The following is a 22,771-nucleotide window of genomic DNA, read 5'->3' as shown; positions in this document are numbered from 1 at the left end:
TTCGATGCAACTATGCATATGGTCCTGCACATCGTACTAGCTTCGCTGAAACTTTCCATTAATTGCATAATTAAGCAAATGGGGACGCAAAGGTGTACTAAGTGCTTCGTCTCGAAACTTCAACGATCTTACACAAGATTTTGGGCAACTGCGAAGATGACGGAGTTACAAGTAGATGAGAACAGATTAGAAGTCTAGATGACGGAGACAAAGTTATACTCACCTTATGAACAATTAAGGCGACTTCCTTGTTAAAAGACCACGCACGTAACACGGAAACCAGTTGCATCCAGTGTACACGAAGGATGCATCGATATACGCACGTTAACTGAAGCCGTTTCGCCGACTGACCTTGTCCATTTTACATAGCCGCGACAAACGAGCGTGATTAAAGAGGAATTAATTAAAAAGCTTCGCGTCTATGACGCGAGGCTTCGCGCTATCATACTTCTTTACACGCGAATACATTCTCGTATTTAGAAAATTTCGATTTCCTATGCCGAAGATTGTTTTATAACAGTTCCGCACGCGAACATAACTGCGTAAATACTATACGAACATTTGTGCACTCGAGGATAGCATAGACGAGAAATCATGGCCGAGAATGCTCGATTTAGATGCATTTTGCTCGGTGAAAGTCGCGTCATGATTCGATTTTCCTCTTTTTTGATTTAGTTTAGCCTGTTCTAGTGGAATGACCGTGGCGGCTTCGTGACAGGACTATCTCAACGTCGAGAGATCACGGACTCTGAAATCGAGAGCATAGTCGTAGGTATTTAGGTCGACGCTCGGCCTCCTAGACTCGCGACACTGTGCTGTTCAATGTGCGTGGAACGACTTGCAGATAGAACCGCCTGCATCAGCGAAAGAAGCATCGAAGAAAAAATATTCATCTGAATATTACGTTCGTGACGTCTTAGTAATTTTGCTGATTGTTACAAATGCAGAGTAGATGGATACGGATCTTGGATTCATTATTCGAAGTACGTGCATATTCGAGAAATATTTTAATAGCGACAGGACGATAGACGCTTGGTGGCAAAGAACGAAAGTAAGTTATTATTGCGGACGAGTGTATTGCAATTCGTAAGGTACAAATAGTACAAAGGGTATAAGAGTACAAACATTGCGTAGGAACTAGAATATGCGGACATAGAAAAAGTACAGTTTAGAGACGTGACATAGAAGGGTATCGTTTTCCCTCGTTCACCCTTGCTCGAATTTCGAATTGCGCACATCGTGACTTACCTCCGATTTTCGTTTCGTAATTCATCTCGATTTTCGGTTAAGACTCGTGCCGAGATCGCTTGTGCCGTTTTCAACACGATATCAAGAGCGTTACGCACGTGGATTGACTTAAATGGAATAGAAATTGACAAGCTTTTTTCAATCTTTGCGAATGACAACGATGCGAAAGACGAAGAAAGAGGAGAAGAAGAAGAGTAAATAGAAAGGGAGGAAGAAAAGAAAGGACAAAGTGAGAAAGCGATGGGAGATGAATCTCGACACGAGCCCCGATCAATAAACGTAACGTGTCGCGCGTAAATCCTATATCTGATAATACAATAAATATTATAATAGAACAACGCAATAATAAATATATTTATATTTGTATATATATGTGTATATATTATATATAATATAGGAAGAAACATGTCGACACAACTAGCTCTAAACACCGAGAGGATCCATTTTCTTATCTTTTCTCTTCGCTTATCCTTCTTACGTTCTCTTCTTTTCTTTCTCCTTGAAACCCCGTATTTACAGCCGCCTCACAGTCGAATTTTTACATCTTACAAAAGAATCAACCGGTTCAACTATGCAGCTTAGATTTCCAGTATCGCTGAAAGTGTGATCGTTTATCGACGAAGAATAAAAAAAAAAGCGCCTATCGCACGACAAACACGCGTTTAACTACTAAAAATGTCTCTACCGAACGTTTTACGCTTTCGACGCTTTCCCGTTTCCTCTTTATCTCTCTCCTGACCATTCTTTTTCTCGTCGAGTTGTTCCCAAGGGACACACGCACATATCGTCACGCAGTCGTCTCACACAACACGCGGTAAAACAAACGCATACGGGCATTCTCGCGGAACAATAGTATCGTACACCGATCGATTAGATCGGTACGACTCTCTCATTCGGTCTCTCCTCGTGGAACCATCCGTTGAGCAGAAAATGTATGAAACACACTCGAGCAGGTCGTCTCGGCTAATTCTTTCAAGGTTGCGGTCGATCGCGATTCTTCGATACCCCTTTTTCCTTTTTTAATTATTCAGAGATTGGACAGCACACTCGACGGATTAAGGCTTAATGATATGATTCGCCATTGTACTCTGTTCCTCCCTCGAACGTTATCTTCATCTTATCTCCTCTTTTTCTTTTTTTATCTTAACATTTTCTTTCTATCACTTCGCGTGATAAATCTATGGGAATCTACGGGACGATGCTTTTGCATTATTGCCACCGTTCAACAATCTCGTGAATTTCTTTTTTATAAACGTACCTATCTTTCTTTCTTTTTTCTTTTGTCTTTTTTTTTCGTTTTCTTTTTTTGAAACGGTTGGAAGTAACGCACGAAGCATCGATTCGGTGCTATGTTTAAAACTGAGACCTCCCTCTTCCTCTCGCTCGTTCTCACCGCGTTTCTCTCTACAAACCGATATTTCGAATTTAGATTCGTGACTAACGTGCAACGCCATGCGAGGAACCGTTGAAGGCTTGCAATTTCGATGTGATTCAAGTGGACTTGTATAGGATAAACGTTGTGTGCTCGCACGCTCGACTCTCGAGGCTTCCGTTTCCTCGAAATGCGCACGATCGATCGATCGCGAGACGTTGCCGCATAAAATCGTGAGAAACAGACTATACATTTACTTTGTACAACTATCGTGACAGACGCGTTGGACTTTTATACTTATTACTTCAAACCCACTTTCCCTTCGAGTAAAAAAATTACGACGAGAGCATCTACGTAGTAACAATATAAAAAACTATTCGAGTTGTTCAGTCAGGACTTCGCTATAGGTAATCTGTTTCTCTCGATCGTTGGATTATTCTTTTTGTTTCTTTCTCTCTCTCTCTCTCTCTCTCTCTCTCTGTCTCTCTCTCTCTCTCTCTCTCTTTGAATTATTCATTCGAATAACCAGGGACATTATGTTAAGTTGCAGCTTTGTACTACGTGGAAGACGGATATCCGTGAGAGTATTCGAGTAACATCGAAGGACAGATCGATCAGGGGTTCTCTGGGTTAACGCGGATTTTGGTCGACTTGCATCAGAAACGTAATCGTTCTTCTATCACCTTAACCATCGTCCTAAGGTTGCTTAGAATTCAGTCTTACGAACGTTTACGATCAAAGAAAAAAGACCTTTCTTTCTTTTCTCATTCTTTCGTATACACACACTCGCTGCCTTTCTCTCTTTTCTCTCATTCGTTATTTTGATCGGTAGAAAATCGTCTTAACGCTTACTTATCGAACAGAAATCTCATTGTTCCCGAGAAAATCGAAGGAACAGTCGTTGCTTCGACGATTCTAAGCGACTAATCGTCTAACATCTAACCTCGGTAAAAATTGTGCGTCGTTAATCGTGCCTCCATTCTTTCCTACTCTTTTACTTGTTTCCCTTAAATCGATTACCATTAAAAGATTTCAAAATGTCTGCGCGTTCGTTCGCAGTTCGTTCCTGAATCTCGTCACGTACGAACTGCGTATATACATCGTGATTCGTTTTAACGCGACGACGATTCGAGATAAAAGCTTCTTACAATTATCTAAACGATAATAAATAACACAACTTCTCGACGATCGAAAACAAACGCGGCTGCCAACCACTTTCTCCTCTACGGTTCGTCGAGCTTCGTTTTAACGCGTTACTAACGTGAAATCGTTAACGTATAACGTGTCTAAATCAACCTAAAACAACGCATAACGCCTCGAAACGCATACTCGACTAACATAGTGAACTTGGTAAATTGTATCGACAGCTTTTTGCAACACCTCAGGGACGTAGGACGAGGATTTGACGAAGAAGAGGTAAAAGGACGTCGACCTTGGACCACGTAGCTCACAAAGAGACTTTTCTCCGCGATTACATGAAGTAAATTGGATCGTTCTCCGCGATGGCATCCAGCCTGCCTGGCAAGGTTTTCGGTCGTTGAGGAGCCGTGGTCTTGTACACGACCTCACGAGACCCCTTACGTCACATGTAGGTTGGTTTCACCTTGTACGCCCTTTTCCAAACCTCGCACAGACAGACGGTGCTGTGGAACCTATAGAAGATCGCCAGAGGCATCGAGACGTGCGTGATGATCGTCCACGCCCACAGGCCGTAGAAATGCAATTGCACCGGGTGCGATTCCGCTCGCGATTTTTCCAACGTGTTAATCGCCCACATCGCCAGATTCGTCACCAGTAGAAACGTCACGATCTCTCTACCCGGTTTCCTCCTTATTTGTTTCGCAGTGACGACAGATCTCCTTGACGCGTCCAAAATGAAGATGGTTTGAAACGTAGTCTGCACAACGCTCGCCAACGCCGTAATAAGCACCAAGATCGTGTGCTTGGCCAGAGTAAATTGGGCGCCGATGATCGTGAACGTTGAATAAATGAACATGCCCGTCTGCGCGGCTACTAGAAGAATGTTGTCCAGTTCTAGGTTTCGGGTGCCGTCGTAACGGAGCTTTCGCATCTGGAACATCCCTATCAGCGTGGCCAACGTCGACATTCCGTATAACGTTAACTCGCAGACGTTCACTTCGGTGACGGCGAAGCTGACCAATTCTGGACGCGATATTAACACGAAGAATAAAATTAGCGAGATGATCGTTAGCACCAGGATCAAGATGCCCACGAACAGACCTTTGTGCGCCCGAGCACAATCCACGCTGTAGTGATGCGGTGATCTCCTGTGAAATTGAAAGTGAAGTCAGAGCTTGTACGCGTGACTAACGCATTGAAGTATATTTATAATTATTATGGTCTTCAATTGTGTTCAACGATTTACCTGTAAGCATGAGCATGATGCCGGGACCCAGGAGGTGTTTTAGGCTGAGAAAACGCCGCCTTCGATATATTCTTCCACATTACGTATAGAATCGCAGCACAGATTAAGCTGTACTCGATCGTGCAAGGAAATAGAAACGGACTGGCGTCCTGGACTAACGATCCCATTATGTTGGTTCGACGACACTCGAACATGTGATGCGGCCCTTTCAGACCTCTCGGTAGCCTCAGGTGCTCGCCATGGTGGTAGTGATTATGTCCCCCAAGATTAAGATTGGCCTTCGAACCTAATTTAATTTCAACTTGATTCTCCGCTCGATATCATTAGGGGTTTCGTTGTACTCGAGAGACGACATAATTATCCAGACACATGTACATATACAGTGACGAACGAAGATACTCGAATATTTTTTAATAGGAATCTTTTATGTATGTATCGTATGCGTTATGTAAAACGCATTAAAATTTCATCTGCCAAGTTGTTATCAGATATCAGTCTGGAAATGTAGAAATTACAAAATAGTTAGCTCAAACGTATATCTACAGCATGATTAATCATCCTCAGCGTATAATAAGCGTCACAGACGGCCCCGCTGAATAACGATTGGTCGTTTAAATAATTTTGTCATCTCTGTGCAATAAAATACATTCGCATTAAATATCTTATAGCTTCTAAGTATAGCGTAATCTTAATTTTAAACTGTATCGACTCTCATTACAGTGCTAGTGAAATTTCAAAATGTTTCGTACAATACGCGTAAAAGGTTATCACTAGGGTTTGCGAGCTACTGCCCGTACGCAGCTATGGATCGTACCTAATCTGTGGGAGATCTTTAACGAGTTGTTCTCCGGATTGTAGAACGTCAATATCTCGTGTTTCGTTTCCTGTACAAGGACGCTCAGCCAGACCGACAGATTCGTTCCAATCATGTGCATCAGCCCGAAACGCGCAACCACCCGATGACGATAAACTTTCATTTGCTGTCAAAGAGAACACGGATTAACATCATCAGCGATTCGTAGAAAGGAACGAGAGTTTCCTTTGTACATCTAATTAAGGAAAGAGAAATAATCTTTGAAGCAGGACTAGGGAATCGCAAACGTATCGATCAGACGTTCGATAAGGATAATTCGATAATTATTAACCAGATTTCTCTCGTTGTAAAAGACTCAAACCGTATTTAGGGGGATGTTAAACGATCGGCGATAATTGAACGATGGGAATTCTCTCGATCGAGAAACCTCCACGGAAAGTTTCGATGAAAAGCGGTCGAGTGTGGCGAGAAATATTCATCTGTCGCGAGGCAAAGGAAAGAGCAAAGCCGGCCAGGGTAGGACAACTCGTGTTTCAGTATTAGTTTCAGGGTTGTTCACCCTTCCGTTTCATTAGCCTTTCTAGACAAGCTTCTCGTTTTGCATCGACGCTTTTGCTCTTTCATTACGTGCCGCGCACCGATCTCTGCATCATCGATGCCGCTTCTATTTTTAGTCCCATCACCTACTCAGTGATCCCCCTGCTGATTTTCAGTTAACCATCCCCTTTTACGCAATATCTTTGCGTGAAAAACGACGAACCGAACCGCTGCGATTCCCTTATCCCCTCTTAACGCTTGAAAGATGGGCCACGATTTTGTTTGCCATCGATCCAGCCACCGTACATTTACGTTTCTCCATAACAACACGCTAGATGCCAACATACGAAACGTTCAATTTTCCAATTCGTCTCCTTTTTCTAACACGATATACGTAGTACAACCTTTGTATAGACATTGTAAATGACGACCAGCAGCTTTCCTCTATATGGCATTGTAAAATTGACAATTTGTCATCGTAAATGATTTTAATTTTCTAACTGTTACGGACGTAAAGGCATCTTTTTTTGCGATTCCTTGAAGATAAACGAAACGGTGAAAAATAGAACATCTCGTATGATATATTTTCATACAGGATCAGCTGTCGATTGCATGATGATCAGTGAAACGAGGGTTAATCTTGAATATAATTTCGATATCTGTAAAAATATACTCACCTCGTTGTTCAGAAATATAAAGTACATTTGTATGAAGATGAACGCCATCCTAGTGGCCGGCGTGAGGGCGAGCATGATGTTGTGGCACTTGGTGTTCTGCTCCAGCTCGAAGTACTGACCAAATTCCAGTCCCGAGTAGATCATCGAGCCGATACCGAACGCCACCGCACCCATTCGTAGATAAAAGCTTCCGTAGTGTTGAGCTGGTTTGATAGCAGTCACGTGCGGACACGTGGTGTCCGCAACATCGCTGTCGCCACCGGCGCCGCTCGACGATCGCGACGAGTCCAGGTCGCACACGTCCTTTCGTTTCTCTTCTCATGCAAATTTATGGTAATCGGTCGGTTAAGATTAATGCGATTTTAACGGGGCTCAGCTCGCTGCTTCCCGTCGTCGGAAGCGGGTTGAAAGCTAGCGCGCGAGATGCCCGACTCGCCATTGCCACGCAATGATACTTTGACCCTTTAACGCTGCACTCTGACATTCTTCCGATTCGCTTATTTTTCATTTTCCGTTTGGATAGAAATGTCGAGTGACTACAGAAATCATTGGCGCATGCTTAATTATTTTCCAATGAAGCGTTTCTTTATCAAGTTCTATATATTTTATTTTCATAGCGTCAAATTTGTGTAATCGTATGAAAATACTACTAAATGGTAGGAAATAAATGTAATATACTTGGATTTAATCAATTGGTATATAAATGCTGTAATCGATACAACGATATGCCGATACTGTTTTTAGCTATTGTATCGTTTAGTTGTTTAGTATGAAGTTACGAGGTCGTAGCTAATGGCGTAATTAAAGTTCTGCGAGGGTTCGTGTGAAGGGATTCGCAATGCACACAACGAGCAAAGGATTAATTTTGTAAGAAGCAGGCTGTTTTTGACAAATCGATAGGCAAGCGCCTAAGTTAGCGTAATGTGACCTATGTTCATGTCATAACAGTCTTGTGTAGAAAGAAATTACCTACTCGTAAAACAACTCGTAGCGGACCTTCCTGAAACGTCAAGTGGATCGTGTTCATTCGACCTCGTTTATATCCCTGGTCGTCGATATAAAGAAAAAAACAACGAAAAAAGAAAAGAAAAAGAAAGAAAAGACGGAGAAGAAAGAATTTCGTGCGATCACAGCGATCGACTTACTTGACTTGGATTTGCCGTCGCGAAGCAACGTGGCGTACATGTAGACGAGAAATATCATACTGCCGAAGTAGAGGTAAAGGTAGAATCCTTCGTAGAACGATGGCGGTATGTAGGTGGATATTACTTCAGCCATGGGAAAAGCGATTCCCATGACGACCAGCAGCTTTCCGTAAAGAGCGCTAAAAGTCGTTGCCAGGGCGTCACTGTGCAACAAACGGAAATTGTGCTTGAACGAGTGTGCCCACGCATTGGATTTCTCTCCACCGGGGAAATTGGATTATTTCCGGCCCTACCTGTTGTCGCGATTACTTTCTTCGACTTCGAGCGTTCCACCAAGATTACGGATATCGTCGTTCATCTTTCGAAATGCGTACCTATCGCGCGTGTACAGAAAATCGAATACGAGAAAATTCTTTTTCCTTCGGTTTAGGCTTGTAGCTCGATCGACTGAAAAAACGCAAGCGAAATGAACGTTAGCCAGACGAAAAGGAAACGTCGAGGCCCCGGAATGCAACGTCGGGAAGCGTCAGTGGAGATACCATCGGCCGCAAATACATCCACCCCCGTAAGAATTGGCTCAATTACGAGTAATCGTGTGCTCGACCGTGCGTATGTGTGTTTGATTCATAAAGTACCGGTAATTGCGGTGCAGACGTCGGTCAGGATAACCCCGAGGATCACGTGAAATTTCCGTGGTGACCGGCATATATTCTCCCCCTTCGTGTTAATTCGTTTGGAATTGGAATCAGTCAAGATGAAATCTTTTGGTCGATCGGTGCACAAGCGCTAATGGGACGCTTGAAACGTTCAACTGCGAATATGACCCGATTTAATCGTGCACGTTCAACTTTTCCACGCCATGACATTACATTCCACTGATTTTCGATATAGGCACCTGAGAGTTCTCGATATAGAACGACTCGTTGATGGTTATAAATTTGCAATACCTCTCAGCAAAGAAATTGTAACGCCTTTCTCATTCTGTATTCTATATCCTATATTCCATATTCTATTCTATTCGTTCTACTGCTCTTCGTTATCGAATTATTCGCAATTTTAATATCTTTTACTTTTTTCTTCTTTTGGTAGAAATAAAATTCGCAGGAGAATCATAGTAGAAAAGTTTATCAATTACTACGGTGTTATATCCATACATAAATGTTGATGATTTACGTTCCTTTCGTTGCTTCGTTATTTCGCTGAACATCCTGAATTTTTATTTTTAAATTGATAGCTATGAAGGTATGGAAATCGATTCAGTGCAACATCGCGATAAAACATAAAGCCGGTATTGCGTTTTCAGTCCTTAGACAAAATATACCAAATACAACCAAAAAGAGCAATAACTGCATCGTATCAAAAATACTATCGATTAAAAGATTAGAGCTATAAAATTATAAGTAAACTTGCTATAAATTGATGGCTGATACATATACGCTGTCTTTCCCTATAATCGGACCATGGAGCCGTATAATCCTATAGAACTATATGATTCGATAGTCAGTATCTATATCGGTTTGAATATATCAAAGCTCACTACGTAAGAGAACAAACAATCCAATTCGATTCGGTGGAGAGCGAGAAAGAAAGGAACGTAAATAGAGAACTTACCATCCAAGCTTCTTCCACTTCCGGTCCTCGGCGACATCGAGGAAGGTCGGTGCCGGATAGCAGACCGCGGAAATCGGCTGCGAGGAGCATGGTAGAGCCAGGGCGAACTGGGGTGGCCGGTGAGCGCGGGAGGGTGAGCTGCTGCTGTGTCTAGACAGCGTTTCCGGCGAAACGATTACCGCGGACGGTGAAGCCGGCGACGGTAGTGCAGCCGGCAATCCTGGCCAGCTGAACAGACCGTGTTTCCTCATTATTTCTATCCTGTCCTTGGCCGATCGATTCATTGGTATCGACGGCTCAATTACGGTAGTAGATAATTACAAGGTACGCTGCTTGAGGTACCTGAACTACATCGGTAAAACGATTCGTTCTTTTTGTCGTTCCTGTAATTACCTGTGATTTCAACGTTCTTTTCATCATCAAAGATACTTCGACTCGTCGTGATTACGTACTTATCGATACTAACGTGTACTAATCGAGCTTTACGCTTATCCATCGTCGAAAAGAAATTCTTCCATCCAACGAACTCGTAAAACGAACGGATCAATTTTTTCTAATCGGCCCATACCTACGCTGGTTGGCGCGCGGGAATCAGAATCGATCGTTCTTTCCGTTTTCATTCTAGTCCCGGTCCCCAGTTACCAATTTTCATTCGTTCCACACGAATTTGCTCGATCGAAAGCAATTTATCCCGAAAGCATTCGACGCCAGTGCTTATCGCTTTCGAGCGGACTCGCGCCCTGCCCCCGTAATACGTTTAAGCGAGTTTCCTGAGTGCTAGCGGGTCGTCTGAAACGTGCACGCGGCCCGAACTTCGTCACCGTGAAACTGGCTGTCGTTACTCGCCGCCAATTCGAACTCGTTAAACTGCGCCGACAAATGGCCGGGAAACTTTTCACTGGGCGGTATCGCGACGTCGTCAGTTTCTCCGGAGAATTTCCACTCCAGCCATTGTAAGAAAGGCGACACGACGTTAAAGAGTACGTTCTCGGGCTTAAAGGCGGTCGCGCTAACACGGGGAGGAGTAATTAAGCGCGTTGCCGGAGAAAAATATTTTTTCGACCTGTTTTCACCACGCAACACGCTTAATGAAACTCTGGACGCGTTGCTCCAATCTAGTTTCTCTAGTTTATTCTTTTCTTTTCTTCTTTTTTTTTTCTTACGCGCTGCGAACGCCAGTAATTAAAGTGGGCGTGGGTTTTCTCATTTGCTCGATTGCGCTCTCCTCGCGCTATTCTACCTGTACTACACGGCTATGAACAAGAAATTCGTTTTCTCTCGTTATCCGTTTAAAAGAAGAAAAGGAGGGAAAAGAACAAGCGGATAATTAACGCGTTGCTACTTTGATAGGATCAATGTTGAATATCCGATGAGTCTGGCCGCAACGTAACAACGGCTGCTAACTAAAAGTTTCGAGGAATTGAAAGGGGAGCTCCGGCCGCAAACGGTTTCGCGCGTCTAATTTAAGGTCAACACGGTGTCGTAACGTTTGATACACGTCACATTGACACTGGCTGCAGGAAGAGACCTACTATAGAGCGCGGACGGTCTCGCGAGCGTTATTAATGCGACGACTTTCGAACCAGTGGCCGTTTATCTAATGATAATCCCTCCTCCGATACGGCGGCCGTTTCTCACACACGTGCCGGCCTCAAGATTCGCTGCAATTGTCTTCTACGAAGAAACGGAGAAACACGTTACCCGTTTCTATGGAATCCACCACGACAACTTATAGATATACGCTTGGCGGTCGAAACGGAATGTAAATGCACTTTCACCGTTGCCAGCGTCGTCGCGATATTGCGTCGACGTATCGGGGCGAAATTTCAATTTACCGCAAGCTTGATTTACCCCCAACCACTCTGCAAGCGTTCCGCGAGAAAGAATTTTCGAGACGTCGTAAACGGAGTTGCTCGCTGGAAAACCAATTTTAGAATATACGAGAAACGGCGAAAATATTCGAGTAAAATAAATAGATTTAAGTTTGATCAAAGTGATCGACAGAAATGGAGTAATTTGAGTGCTCAACTATTAACGAAAGAGTTCGGTTTTGGAAACAGGTCAACGTCTATTTTCGTATTCGAAATTCACCGCAGATGGTGTATTCCGGTTCGCGACATCCTCCGAAAGATCCCCGATATCCGAGCGTTATTTAATATTCTAGTAGCTGTCGTTCCACATATCCGAACGCGAATTACGCGTCTGAAACGAACACGTTGACGAAGCGAATTTCATGAAAGCCATCCATCCGCGAGGTTTTCGCTAACCCCTCTTTAAATATATCCAAAACCGGGAGATCGTTGTTCCGCGCGTTTAAGAAGGTAAACGAGGTACCGCGTAAAGCGACCTACCCCTACGAGGCCGATAGTAGGCAGTGAGAGGGACGTGGAGGAGTTTCGTCCTTTTCACTCGAGAGATTGCAGGGGTAGATGGTTGCTTGGGCGTGCGCGCGAGCGCGTTTCCACGCACCGTGAAAGAGAAACGTGAGAGGAAAGGTAGTCGACCAAGGATGGAATACGCGCGAAAGAGAAAGAGAGGATGACTCGTCTCTTGGCTTGCAGCTTTTTGAAATAATCACGTAGTGTTGAAGAAGCAGAGGAGAGCGAGAGGGTGTTGCCGGACGAGAGGGAACCCGTGGAAGGGAGCAAGAGGGCACCGAGGGGTTGATTCAGTGGCTGAGTACCGTTCCCTCATTGTGGCACGAGTGTATCCGTGGCTCAAGGACTCAGGGACTGGCTCACCCTTGTTTCGGTGGCTCCGCCACTCCGCCGCCCCTTTAGGATATCCCTCAGGAATCTATTCCTCGTCTTCGTTCGTTCGTTCGTTCGTTCGCTCTCTTTACGTGCTCGGACTCGAGCCACGAGAAAAGACCTCCTTTTAATCGTTTCGCTACCAAACTTTCGCCACGTAAATACTCGCTAAACGCTTTTCACCCCTTCTTCCCTACTTTTCCCGAGCTGTTTTCGCCAACGCCAAGCGCCACGCATTTTTATCTCTACGATTATTGCGAACTCTCCGACCGGCTGGGGATTATGCTTTTGACGTTCGAGGAGGGTCGTGGTTGGCCCGACTCGATACAGTGAACGTTTCGTGGTCGAGAGCTTTTTTGCCATCGAGTTTCTTCTCACTTTCGTTATCTAGTTTCTTTCACGTTAAATCGTTTTCGTACTCGCGATAGGCAATGATAACGTACATAGATCGACTGTAATCTTTTCGAGATCGATACGACGAAGTGTCACTACCAAACTAATAAGATTAATTTCTCGCTCGCAATTCTCACCGAATGCGTTGTTCCCTGCTGCGTTAATGGAAACCCAAAATTCCTGGTCTACCCGGAAAACAACTTCCAACTCGAGCATTTCGACGCGTTTCAACGATCGATCGAAATCCCCCTCGGGAAAGCATGCGAAACATACGAGGACTACGTCCTTGTCGTCGTCGTGCCATCGGAAATCGTAGACGACCGTGTGGCAGTGTGCGTGCGCGATTTCAGGATTCCCGACAAGTCGTCCGGAGTGAGAAGTACAGAGAGAGAGAGAGAGAGAGAGAGAGAGAGAGAGAGAGAGAGAGAGAGAGGAAGGAGCAACCGGATCGATTCGTGGTCTCGACAGGGTGGAATCGTAGTACCTGAGGGAGGTCTCCTTGATGAGCATATCCGTGACCTTGGCTGGTAGTTTCCTCGACCGTCTCGGCGGAATGTTAGCTGCTGAACTCGCCAACGGGTTCGCACAGTCACGGCCCTGCGGCTCGTGTCACGACACTCTCGGACCCCGCATCACAAACTGATGCCCTGCACTCTCGCGAGTCCGCGGCTCTCTCTCCGCTAATCTTGCTCCTTCTCTTTCGCTGTCCCTCTTTTTCTCTCCCCATCCCACTCGTCGCCTGTATCCATCGTCTCTGGATACGCGGCCGTTTGATAGCGAGCTCGTTACCCGAATGAGATTCGCAGTGGCGTAACGTTCGCGGAAGGACCGCTCGAACTCGCCCACGTTCTATGCCACGAAGTTTCGTTCTGCGTGTCGAAGAGTTGCCTCGAGAAATCACGACGAAAGCAACGGCACCGACAAGTAGGCGGAAGCTGCGAGACGAAGGTCGAATGGAAACAAAGGAGAGACAGCGTCAGCGAAGCGGCTTGAATTTGGAAATTCTCGAATCGGATCGAGTGCGTCGAATTGCTTTAGCACCCTATTCGGTTCTCTCTATCCCCGGCATCTTCTCGTTCGTACCTTGACCGTGCAACGAGGATCCTCGAATCACGAACTTCCGCAACTTTGATCTTCGTAGGAGAAGGAAGAAAAGGAAAGGGGGAAGCGACTCGCTCCTCCTTTGCCCTGGCTGAGTTTGCTTGAAAGGAGTCGGGTGCCGAGTGCGCGTGCACCCTGATCAAATCTGCATGTAAATCGACGGAATAGGCCAGTCTTCCTGTTCTCGTCCGGACCGAAGGAGAGGACGGTTCACCGGAGGTTCCGGTGAAACGGGAAAGGAAGAGAGAGCTGGTAGCGGCAGAGGGAGAGAGAAAAAGGGACGAACGTTGGACGATGCGTAGAGGCAGGAGGGTGTACGTGGAGAGGATAGGAGAGGAGAGAAACGATAGAGAAGAGAATGCAACGACGGAAGCGAGATGGAAGCGACACGAAGGTCGTTCGTTGGCCATAACGAAGTGACAGGTCAATATTAACTTCGGTGCCGTTGGCCACTCGTGCGTTCACGAATTCACGTTCGATATCCGCCGGAAGTAATCGAGTTCGGTACGAAATGGAGGCGGCCGGCTATCCACGGATCGGCTGCCGCAGATCGGATGGAAATTGCCGTTCGAGCGGCAATTAATCGGTCGATTCGTCGCGTCGCCAAACGAATAAATAATCGATTCACGCGAGACAACAACGGTGATCGCGTTTCAGATAATACATAACGGAAATTACGAGAAAATTATTTGCCTAACCGTGATCAATATTCGGAAGAAGAAAAAGCACTGTCGTACGCGTTTGATTATCGTTGCTTGCCGCGATACGCCTTTGACGTCTCGTTTCTTGGTGACTCGGAGATTAAATCCGGTAGAAGCGGCAATTTTGCAAATTGGGGTCAGTGTTTCGCTTTGATCAAAAGCTCGCTCCGTTTCGTCTCGAACTCGCCCCTTTTCGGGCCGTCGACCACTCGTAAACGACTTTGGTCACCGATAGAGGTTACCCCGGTTTCAACATGATCAGCGTTCTCTCTCGGTTGCGAACGTGTTCACAATTGTGCTTCCGGTCATGCGAGTAAAAATTAATGGAGCAAAATGGAGACGCTCGCAATACGATTTTTCACGATCAAGTTCAATCGTCGATGGTGGACAAACTGCCGCCGGTCGCTTCCCTGCTGGATACACGGGAGCCGAGGGATGCGCGTTAATCGTGGACAGTGACTAATGTTCCATGCCTGTGAATAGTGGCGGTGGTCGTTCGAATGAAGAGGCGAGGAGTAACGTGGCCGCTTAGGGGGGACGGTAATTCACATAGTGACGTTACGTATGGACCTACAAAGCGAGAAATAATGGACGATAACCTACAAGAATCTACAGAGATTTCCATCAGTGACATTATCAACTCTCTGAAAAATATGATGTAGCACCGACTAATGCGTGAATCTAATCGACGCGTATTATCCACGACCAGATATGTTTTTTATTAATACGCTGCGATTGCTATAAGATCATCCTACAATTTTTTATTCTTGTCATATCGATTCTTATTAATTGTACGAACAATACGAAAAGGATAAATTATTTTTCAATATGATCTCGAGCACGGCATATTTCGTTCCTTATCGCGTTTAACGAATAAAAATATATATCGAAACGTGTAGAAATTAAAAGCTTTTTAAGCGTGCACGTCTAGAATATTCAGTAGCAAAAATACGAAATTGTAAAGGAAGCATCTACAGATTTAGATGAGATTATTAATATTTAGAAGCCATTCATGAAATTGGTGGCTTCCCTTGTATCCGATCAATGAAACCGTCAAAGACGGATCGTAATTCAGACTTCCTGCCACGAGGTAATCGCGTCACGGGCCTAATATTTCCATCGGTTGCCACGCTCGTAGTCGTTTCCTTACGCGTTCCTGCAATTATGCTGTATTCCTCGTGGTATTCCAGACGCGTTGAAAATACTTTCTTCTATCTCATCTCGCATTTTGTTCACCCCGACGCCGAGATTTTGTTTACCTACTTAACCAACCACTTTTTCCCCGGTTCGAGTTTCTCGCCAAATCTAGAGGAGACTCAAGCGAGAGACGTATGAGGCATCTTTAATGGATGAGAACGTTGCTGACAAAAAATGTAGGGGGTGAAAGACGCTTAACGCCGAAGACGGAAATTAATCGTTGCCGGTTTATTTCAATCGCCTTTCTTTCGAGCGAAGATGTCTTTATAGCAGCTCGTTCCAACGATGTTCTTCTTCTTCGTCTGAACGTTTCGCAAGATGTATACGAATGACCAACGTCGTTTATGTAACGAAAAACACGAATTTAATTTCCAAATTGTATCTGATATCTATTCGGCATACATAGACAGTGAAATGGCTAGGTAAAAGAATGCAGATCTAATTGCTTATTTCTGATAGACCCCATACAGTTATAAAAATGGGCACATTCAGCCAAAAGCATCACGACACCTGTTTCACGCAATTATACTAATATTATTATTATTATTATTATTAGTCCAGAAGTTTTGTTATTGTCACTAGTACAATCAAGTGTCCTAATACCTGTTGCCGACAATCGTAAATGAATTTGTCCCTGAGCTACTGCATTAACCATCCTCTCAGTTTCACAAAGCGTATTAATAAAAAAATCCCGATGTCTAATTAGAAAAAAGAAGCGAAAGGTGAGCATAATATGATCTTTTCACTGCCATCTTGAAATTGTTAGTCTCTGTAGATAAAACACCTCTTTACGCCCTGAACGCTAATATTTACCCAGACCATCTACTTGCCTTTCTCTTCTTCAGTTACTAACCGAACATCCTTCAATCCGTAACCGCAAATATCCTCGAGCGACGAACGGAATCGCGTTACTGGACAAATCAAAATCGCGTCTCCCAAGTAAAACGAAGGATCTCGCTGAGGGTGGAGGAAAAAAGAAAACGGGGGGTTCCAATTAAAACCGAGATCTTTTCGACTCGGATTGACACTAAACCTACTGGCGCCGTCAAATTGACCGCTCTCGCGACTTCTACACAAATTTAACCATATTTAAACTTTATCATATCGCTTCATAATTTCTCACTTTTTCTAAAACATGCATACAGTATATTTTTCGCTATTTAATTTTAGTTTGCTCTTTTATTTTCTGAGAAAAATTTGTACGCCGCTTTGCCTACCGTGAGCGATCATTTTGACCGCCCGACAAAATATATTGGTTATTCTTAAAATAAATGCAATCAGTACAAAAAAAGGCTATTTCAAGGTCAGATGACAAACAAAATCAGTAATAACAAATAACAACAACTGTTACGGCCGTAATCTTGTCATAAAACAATCCATCCCTCGATCAAGATACCCACCAGCTGTCAAGACATATCAACTCAGGCCCATAATAATCCTAAGGAGCCGCCACAAAATTTAGCATTTTTTACAGTCCATTGTTACAAACATTTTAAAAGTCGAGAAGTTTCTTAGGGTTATTACTCATTGCTATAAAACTATTACTTCTTTAATCACCGGTCATTTTGACTGCACATGGTAGAGATAGGTATACACCAAGTGTCGTTAGGTTTAATGTTAAAATATGGCGCAACGAAATGTACGCTGTTTTATTGCTCAGAATTTCCGACGCGTACTTACTCTTGCGGGGCGAGCGTGGAGAGCTGGGACGGGAGTTGCTGCTGCGTTGGTTTCTCGGCTTCCGTGTTAATTATTGGGCGGCCCTCGGGTGTTCGCAACGCAGCCTCCATCGCCGCGGCTTCCTCCTCTTCGCGCAGCTCCTCCGAAGCTTCCTCCGGGATCGTGATCATCACGTCCTCTAGCAGCGGCAGTTCGTTCCCAGTTTCTTCCAAATGGTTGTCCATCATCGGGTCCGAGTTTTCTCCTGGACGCGTTACCTCCTCGATGTCTGAGTCGATGCCCTGTCCACACGAATTAATACCCCTTTAGAAAAATTGTTAGAATTAAAGCTTTCAGGTTTGAGACGCGTTCTTAAAAAGATTGAGGTGGATAGATCCTGACCGGCACTGCTGGTGTATAAGACTTTCGTCTTCATTTGCGTTGCCTTCTTTCAGTTAGAAATTGTGGAAAAATAATCGGACTGTGAGTGTCGGGATTCGAACTTGGTCTGGAACGTTCATAACCAACTGCGCTAACCATTGTTTTGGCGTCGTCCAGTCGACGATAGGGTCTTTGTGTAGCAAGCCACGGGACACAAACCGTTGGAAAGTTTGCTGTCGAGTGTCGCTACAAGATAAAGATATGTCCCGATACTTCTTATTCTTATTATTTCTTTTACGTATCGTTCTCGTATAAGACTGACTTTCTTTCGCGTTTATGAAACCCTTTATTCAACTATAGATGCAGAGTAACTTTGAAAGTATGTTTCATGTAACGAGTAGTCAATGCGTTTCTCAATTTTCTTTCAGAGTCACGCTGTTATCGAACTGATATCTAACTCGTTAGAGTTTGCTTCTCCACTCTGCTTTCATTTATCCTATCCCCTTTCTTTTCCTTAAAGATATCAGCAAGTTCGCCGTGGATAAAGGTAACGGAAAGACTTTCTATCGACAAAGAGACCGCGAATAGATATTAATATAAATTTGTCCTATCCAAGGATAGAAAATATCTATCAAGGATTATCAATGTATCGTGTTGGAATTGGTACCTGGGCAAAGTCCATGTAGAAGGAATCCCTAGAGTCGGAACTGCCTCGGCGGAGCCGGAGGCTGAGATCCGGCGAGCTCTCTCCCATCTTTCTTATTTCCTTTCTCGTTCCTCCTCGCCTCTTCCTGTCTCCGCTCCGTCCCTCCCCTGTGTCTCCCTTGCGCAGCGCCTTCTCTCCACCCCTGTGCTACCAACCCCCTTTGTCTTTTACGAGCTTCTTGCTCCACAGACGGGGAATTCTAAAGAGGGTGGCCCTGCACACACAATCCAGCGAGTTTGCAGCCTGAAAGAATCGTCCTTGAATGACAGATCGTCGTCTCGTTCTATCATCTTCCGCCCTTTCCGCGCTTTTTTTTCTTTACGCTCGCTCTATCCTCGCTGTCATCGTCCCTATGTCCGTCTTTGTCTGTCGCTCGTTTCCGCGGAACGAGCATGCGAAAGAACAAGAGTACGTCGTCGTTCGTCATTGGCGCGAAACAAAAATGCCCTGATGAAAGAAGGGCTGCCGAGTGGTCGTACGTGAGTCCGTGAATACCGAGTCCGGATCTCTGAATATCAAACGTCCGCGCGAATTAAAATTTCACCCCTATTTCCCCCGCTGTCGTCCGTGCTACTTTCGCTGGAAACAGCAACGGGGACAACGAAACGCCGTTGAACAGAAAATAGCCCCGTTCTTCGAGAGCGAACGAATAAAAATACCCTACCGTAAGTCAATAAATCACGGAACGACTGGTGCATTTAGGATAGGCATAAACGGACGTTGGAATTAAAATATGAAATCGAGGCATAGTAATTACGCGCAGGTACCGTAAGTATTCCGCGAATATTTATGCAAATTCGTATTTTTATGAATATAATTCCTACTTCTCCGGGTCTCCACCTTTATTCTACCCTCTTTCCTTCTCCTCCAGATTTGACCTCATAAACGCTATTGCCAACGAATACCTTGCGTACTTTATATAGATATTTTTGCATACTATGTGTTTTTATTTCATTTTTCCATTTTCGAATTTATACGAATGCGTAAAAATTTCCAGTCTAATTACACTATGTTTTGGGAATATTATTATAGACATATTCATCGAAACGCGTGTTTAAAATTAACAAGTATCCTGTGAATTGTGATCGGGAATGTACTTGGAGTACTTTGCTTGTTCCATTCGAAGGGTTTGAAAAGTTCTCCGTTGCCTGAAAGCAATAAACGATCGTCCGTCGATCGAACTTCCCACTTCTTACATTAATTTTCGAGGATTTCGAAGGGTAGCCTTCGAAGTCTCGATCGTCAGATGAATAGAAGAAGGTGTCGTGGATAGGCGTGATTATCGGGCGTCTGGTAACTGGATTCAGTTACGTCGAAACTAATTACGAAAGCTAGGAAATTCAATGGAGCCTCCGGTTTGTCTTCGACTTAATTGCCTTAGCTGCGACTCCGACTGGCTGACTTTAATTAAAACTAGAAAATGTCGGTCTCGCGGCTCCCCACGGGATCGAACGCGTGGAAAAATCTCGTTCACGCGAACGAGCATTTTTTCCTCCGTCGCCTCGTTTAATTAACTTCGACTTGATCGGCCTGATTGAGATGACATGGCGCGACTCGAACATGGAACTTGTATATTTAGTCGTTTAATCTTGTTATTTCAAAATGTTAAAAGAGAGCTTAACGCGAAGCTTCTAGTTAAAACGGTAACAAGATATTCTACGTGCAACTTTCTTGCACCATGTTATGCACGTTAGCCTGGACCTATGTCTAGCCTTGCGAAATTCTGTTCTCGATAGACCTTCCAAGTGCACGAAACCTTACTCCCTTTTCGTCTGAACTCGACTGCCAGGAGAGACTCGAGCTTCCCTTACACTTAGCTATCGTATTCGGTGCAATTACTGCTCGGTTATTCGACCAAAGTACGAATTTCGACATTATTATCGTAGTTTCGATAGCTAAGAATAACGAATTTTCACCGCAAGCTTCTCTCGCTAATATATCACTCGGAGGCAGACGTCTGCTGTGAAAATGGAAGTACTTTGCAAGTAAAATTCAAAGAGGGGAATCGAAAACGTTCAGTTGGTCGTACCTTCAGGGAACATTTGTCTTTCTGTGCGCGATCCAGTCGCGGGCCAGTAAGACGCCACTTCGCCAGGATCTTGTAAGCCTGAACGTCAATGAACATTCTTCCTGTTCGGGATCAGACTCAGAACGCCATGCCGCGTCGGACCCTCTCGTTCCTCGAACGTTTTATGGCCAGCGTGCGTGGCGTCGAATATTTCTCCATCAAATGACTCCCCGTACACGTCACGATATTGCTACGGACCAGGGGAGAGATAACGTGGGGTAAGATGCTGGCTGTATTTTTTTTTCTCTGTTGGGAAAAGCCGGAAATAACTGGGAGAATTGCCGTGCGGATCTGCTGCGCGTTTGTACGATTTCTTCCTCTCGGTTACCTTTGATGAAACGATTTTACAAATTCCATTTCTTACATTCTTTTCAACAGACTTTATTTCTCTTTGTAAATTGCGCGGGAATTGTAAGAGCTTGAAAGAAAGGAGTCCGCTGTTTAGCAGGTTGGAAAAGTCTTATCGTTTCAGTATTGAATTACAACGTAGCATTACGTGAAACAATTTTAAATAAGCTATAAATATGGCAATCGATACAGAGATTCCGTGGGCAAAGTTGTACAATTGTTGAAGCATACGTTTGCCAGCGATCCGCAGCAACGATTTTCCGTCACTTATATCGCGTGCCGGGAAAGGCAGGTATTTCCATCCGCGTTCATGCTCAACGGCAGTTCATTGGCTTTTTGCGTCCATAGCTCGTTTCGTTGCTTTATCTAACGCGTGGCATGAAAACAAGCCTACGGTGGCTGCACGCAACCTATTTGCCACTTTCCGCCGACCTTTATACGCTATCAGACACAAAACGTTCTAAGAGCTGACGATAGCGGCAGGAAACAAAATTAATTAGGTCGAGTCCGGTTCGAACCTATTGACGCAACTACGCATGAACACGGAAGTAAACGTTTCTGACTTTTTCCTAACTACTATCTCAAATCTCTGACATGTAAATCAAAGCATGAAACAGGAGCAAAATTAAGCATTGTCTACTCTGTTTAAGAATTTTCTACTTCTACCTCGTTCGTTTCTCTTAACACGAACATTCTCTACTTGAAAAACAAATATACGAGAGACAAATCATTGCTATTTCTCGTTCAAACAAAAACAAAAAAAAAAAGAAGGAAAAAAGAACAGAAGGGAAGTGTACAGGAAATCCACTTACGGGGTCTGTGTCTCACACGATCGGACGTTCTCCACGCAATGTATCCTCATTCGTTCATCCCCCCGTGTCGCGGTCCGATTCGTTTTCACTTTCATCCAGCGGCTCGTGGTACCTCCTACCCTCCCGCGCGGACATCCGATCGCGGCAGCGGACCCGTCAGCTAGCCTCCGGTATCCGGAACCTCCGCGGTTCCATGGCCGGCCGCGAAACGGTGTGTCGGATCACACGAAACCACCCACACCACTGACACACGCAACAGAACACGGAACCAATTGACTATAACAACCGCGGGAAGAGGATTCGCGCGACTGATTCAGAAACACAGTCACCGATACGAGTCGCGAGACCGGCGTTGCACCGTGACTGCGATCGGAAATCGCACGCGATTCACCACGCGTCCGCTTTTGATCGTTGTCGCGCGTGCAAACACGCACCACGGGAATTGTTTTCCTATGGATATTAATCTGTAAACGGACTTGACCGGCCGCTACGATCGCCACGACCGCAAACACGGCCGGAACTTGTTGATACGACCTTGCGCTAGTAATCGAAAGTGTTTTCGAAGCGCGGGTTCAGGGACGACGTACGATCAATCGTGGCGTCGAGACCAGCCACCGAGACGACACTCTTTGGCACCCCCCGAAGGGCGCGCCACGCGAGCCATCGACATCCTGCTGCCAGAGCTGCCGGGCTGCTGCGATGGCCCGGGCGTCGCGATCACAGCGCCTGCGACGCCGCCACCCGTCCCACGCCGGTGATGTCGTTGCAGCTATTCCAGGACCGTATCTATCCTATACAATTTTTTTCAAATCCGATACATCGTTTCCTTTAGTAACATCGCAGAATTTTATTTAGAATGACAGAT

At 44.8% G+C, this 22,771-nt stretch overlaps 1 protein-coding gene across 5 annotated transcripts; it reads right to left on the bottom strand.

Moving 5' to 3' along the window:
• Positions 1-1,059: 1,059 nt before the first annotated feature.
• Positions 1,060-22,566, bottom strand: LOC117206782 (proton channel OtopLc-like). Of its 5 annotated transcripts, XM_033446405.1 has the most exons (11): positions 21,907-22,566; positions 20,708-20,936; positions 18,640-18,892; positions 17,613-17,893; positions 9,791-10,018; positions 8,180-8,382; positions 8,008-8,034; positions 7,035-7,348; positions 5,821-5,986; positions 5,007-5,292; positions 4,203-4,908 (listed from the first exon to the last, which is right to left on the bottom strand). In XM_033446405.1, the coding sequence occupies exons 3-11, from the start codon at positions 18,724-18,726 to the stop codon at positions 4,203-4,205; spliced, it is 2,298 nt and encodes a 765-aa protein (XP_033302296.1). In that variant the 5' UTR covers positions 18,727-18,892; positions 20,708-20,936; positions 21,907-22,566. The 5 variants fall into 5 exon arrangements, with proteins under 5 accessions (XP_033302297.1, XP_033302296.1, XP_033302298.1 ...); XM_033446407.1 differs by lacking the exon at positions 8,008-8,034 and having other exon boundaries at positions 21,907-22,564; XM_033446406.1 differs by lacking the exons at positions 20,708-20,936; positions 21,907-22,566 and having other exon boundaries at positions 1,060-4,908; positions 18,640-18,726.
• Positions 22,567-22,771: the final 205 nt, after the last annotated feature.

This window comes from Bombus bifarius, unplaced genomic scaffold, assembly GCF_011952205.1.
Source record: "Bombus bifarius isolate JDL3187 unplaced genomic scaffold, Bbif_JDL3187 scf7180000008008, whole genome shotgun sequence".
In the NCBI taxonomy this organism is placed as follows: domain Eukaryota; kingdom Metazoa; phylum Arthropoda; class Insecta; order Hymenoptera; family Apidae; genus Bombus; species Bombus bifarius.
This window is presented reverse-complemented; position numbering and strand designations above follow the sequence as displayed.

Excerpts from the sequence above, each read along its gene's own strand:
- LOC117206782 (XM_033446405.1), bottom strand. The coding sequence starts at position 18,726 with ATGGGAGAGAGCTCGCCGGATCTCAGCCTCCGGCTCCGCCGAGGCAGT. Across the intron at positions 10,019-17,612 it reads TCCACGCTCGCCCCGCAAGA|CTGGCCAGGATTGCCGGCTG; the intron begins GTAAGTACGCGT and ends CGGTCTGTTCAG. Across the intron at positions 4,909-5,006 it reads CATCATGCTCATGCTTACAG|GAGATCACCGCATCACTACA; the intron begins GTAAATCGTTGA and ends TCAATTTCACAG.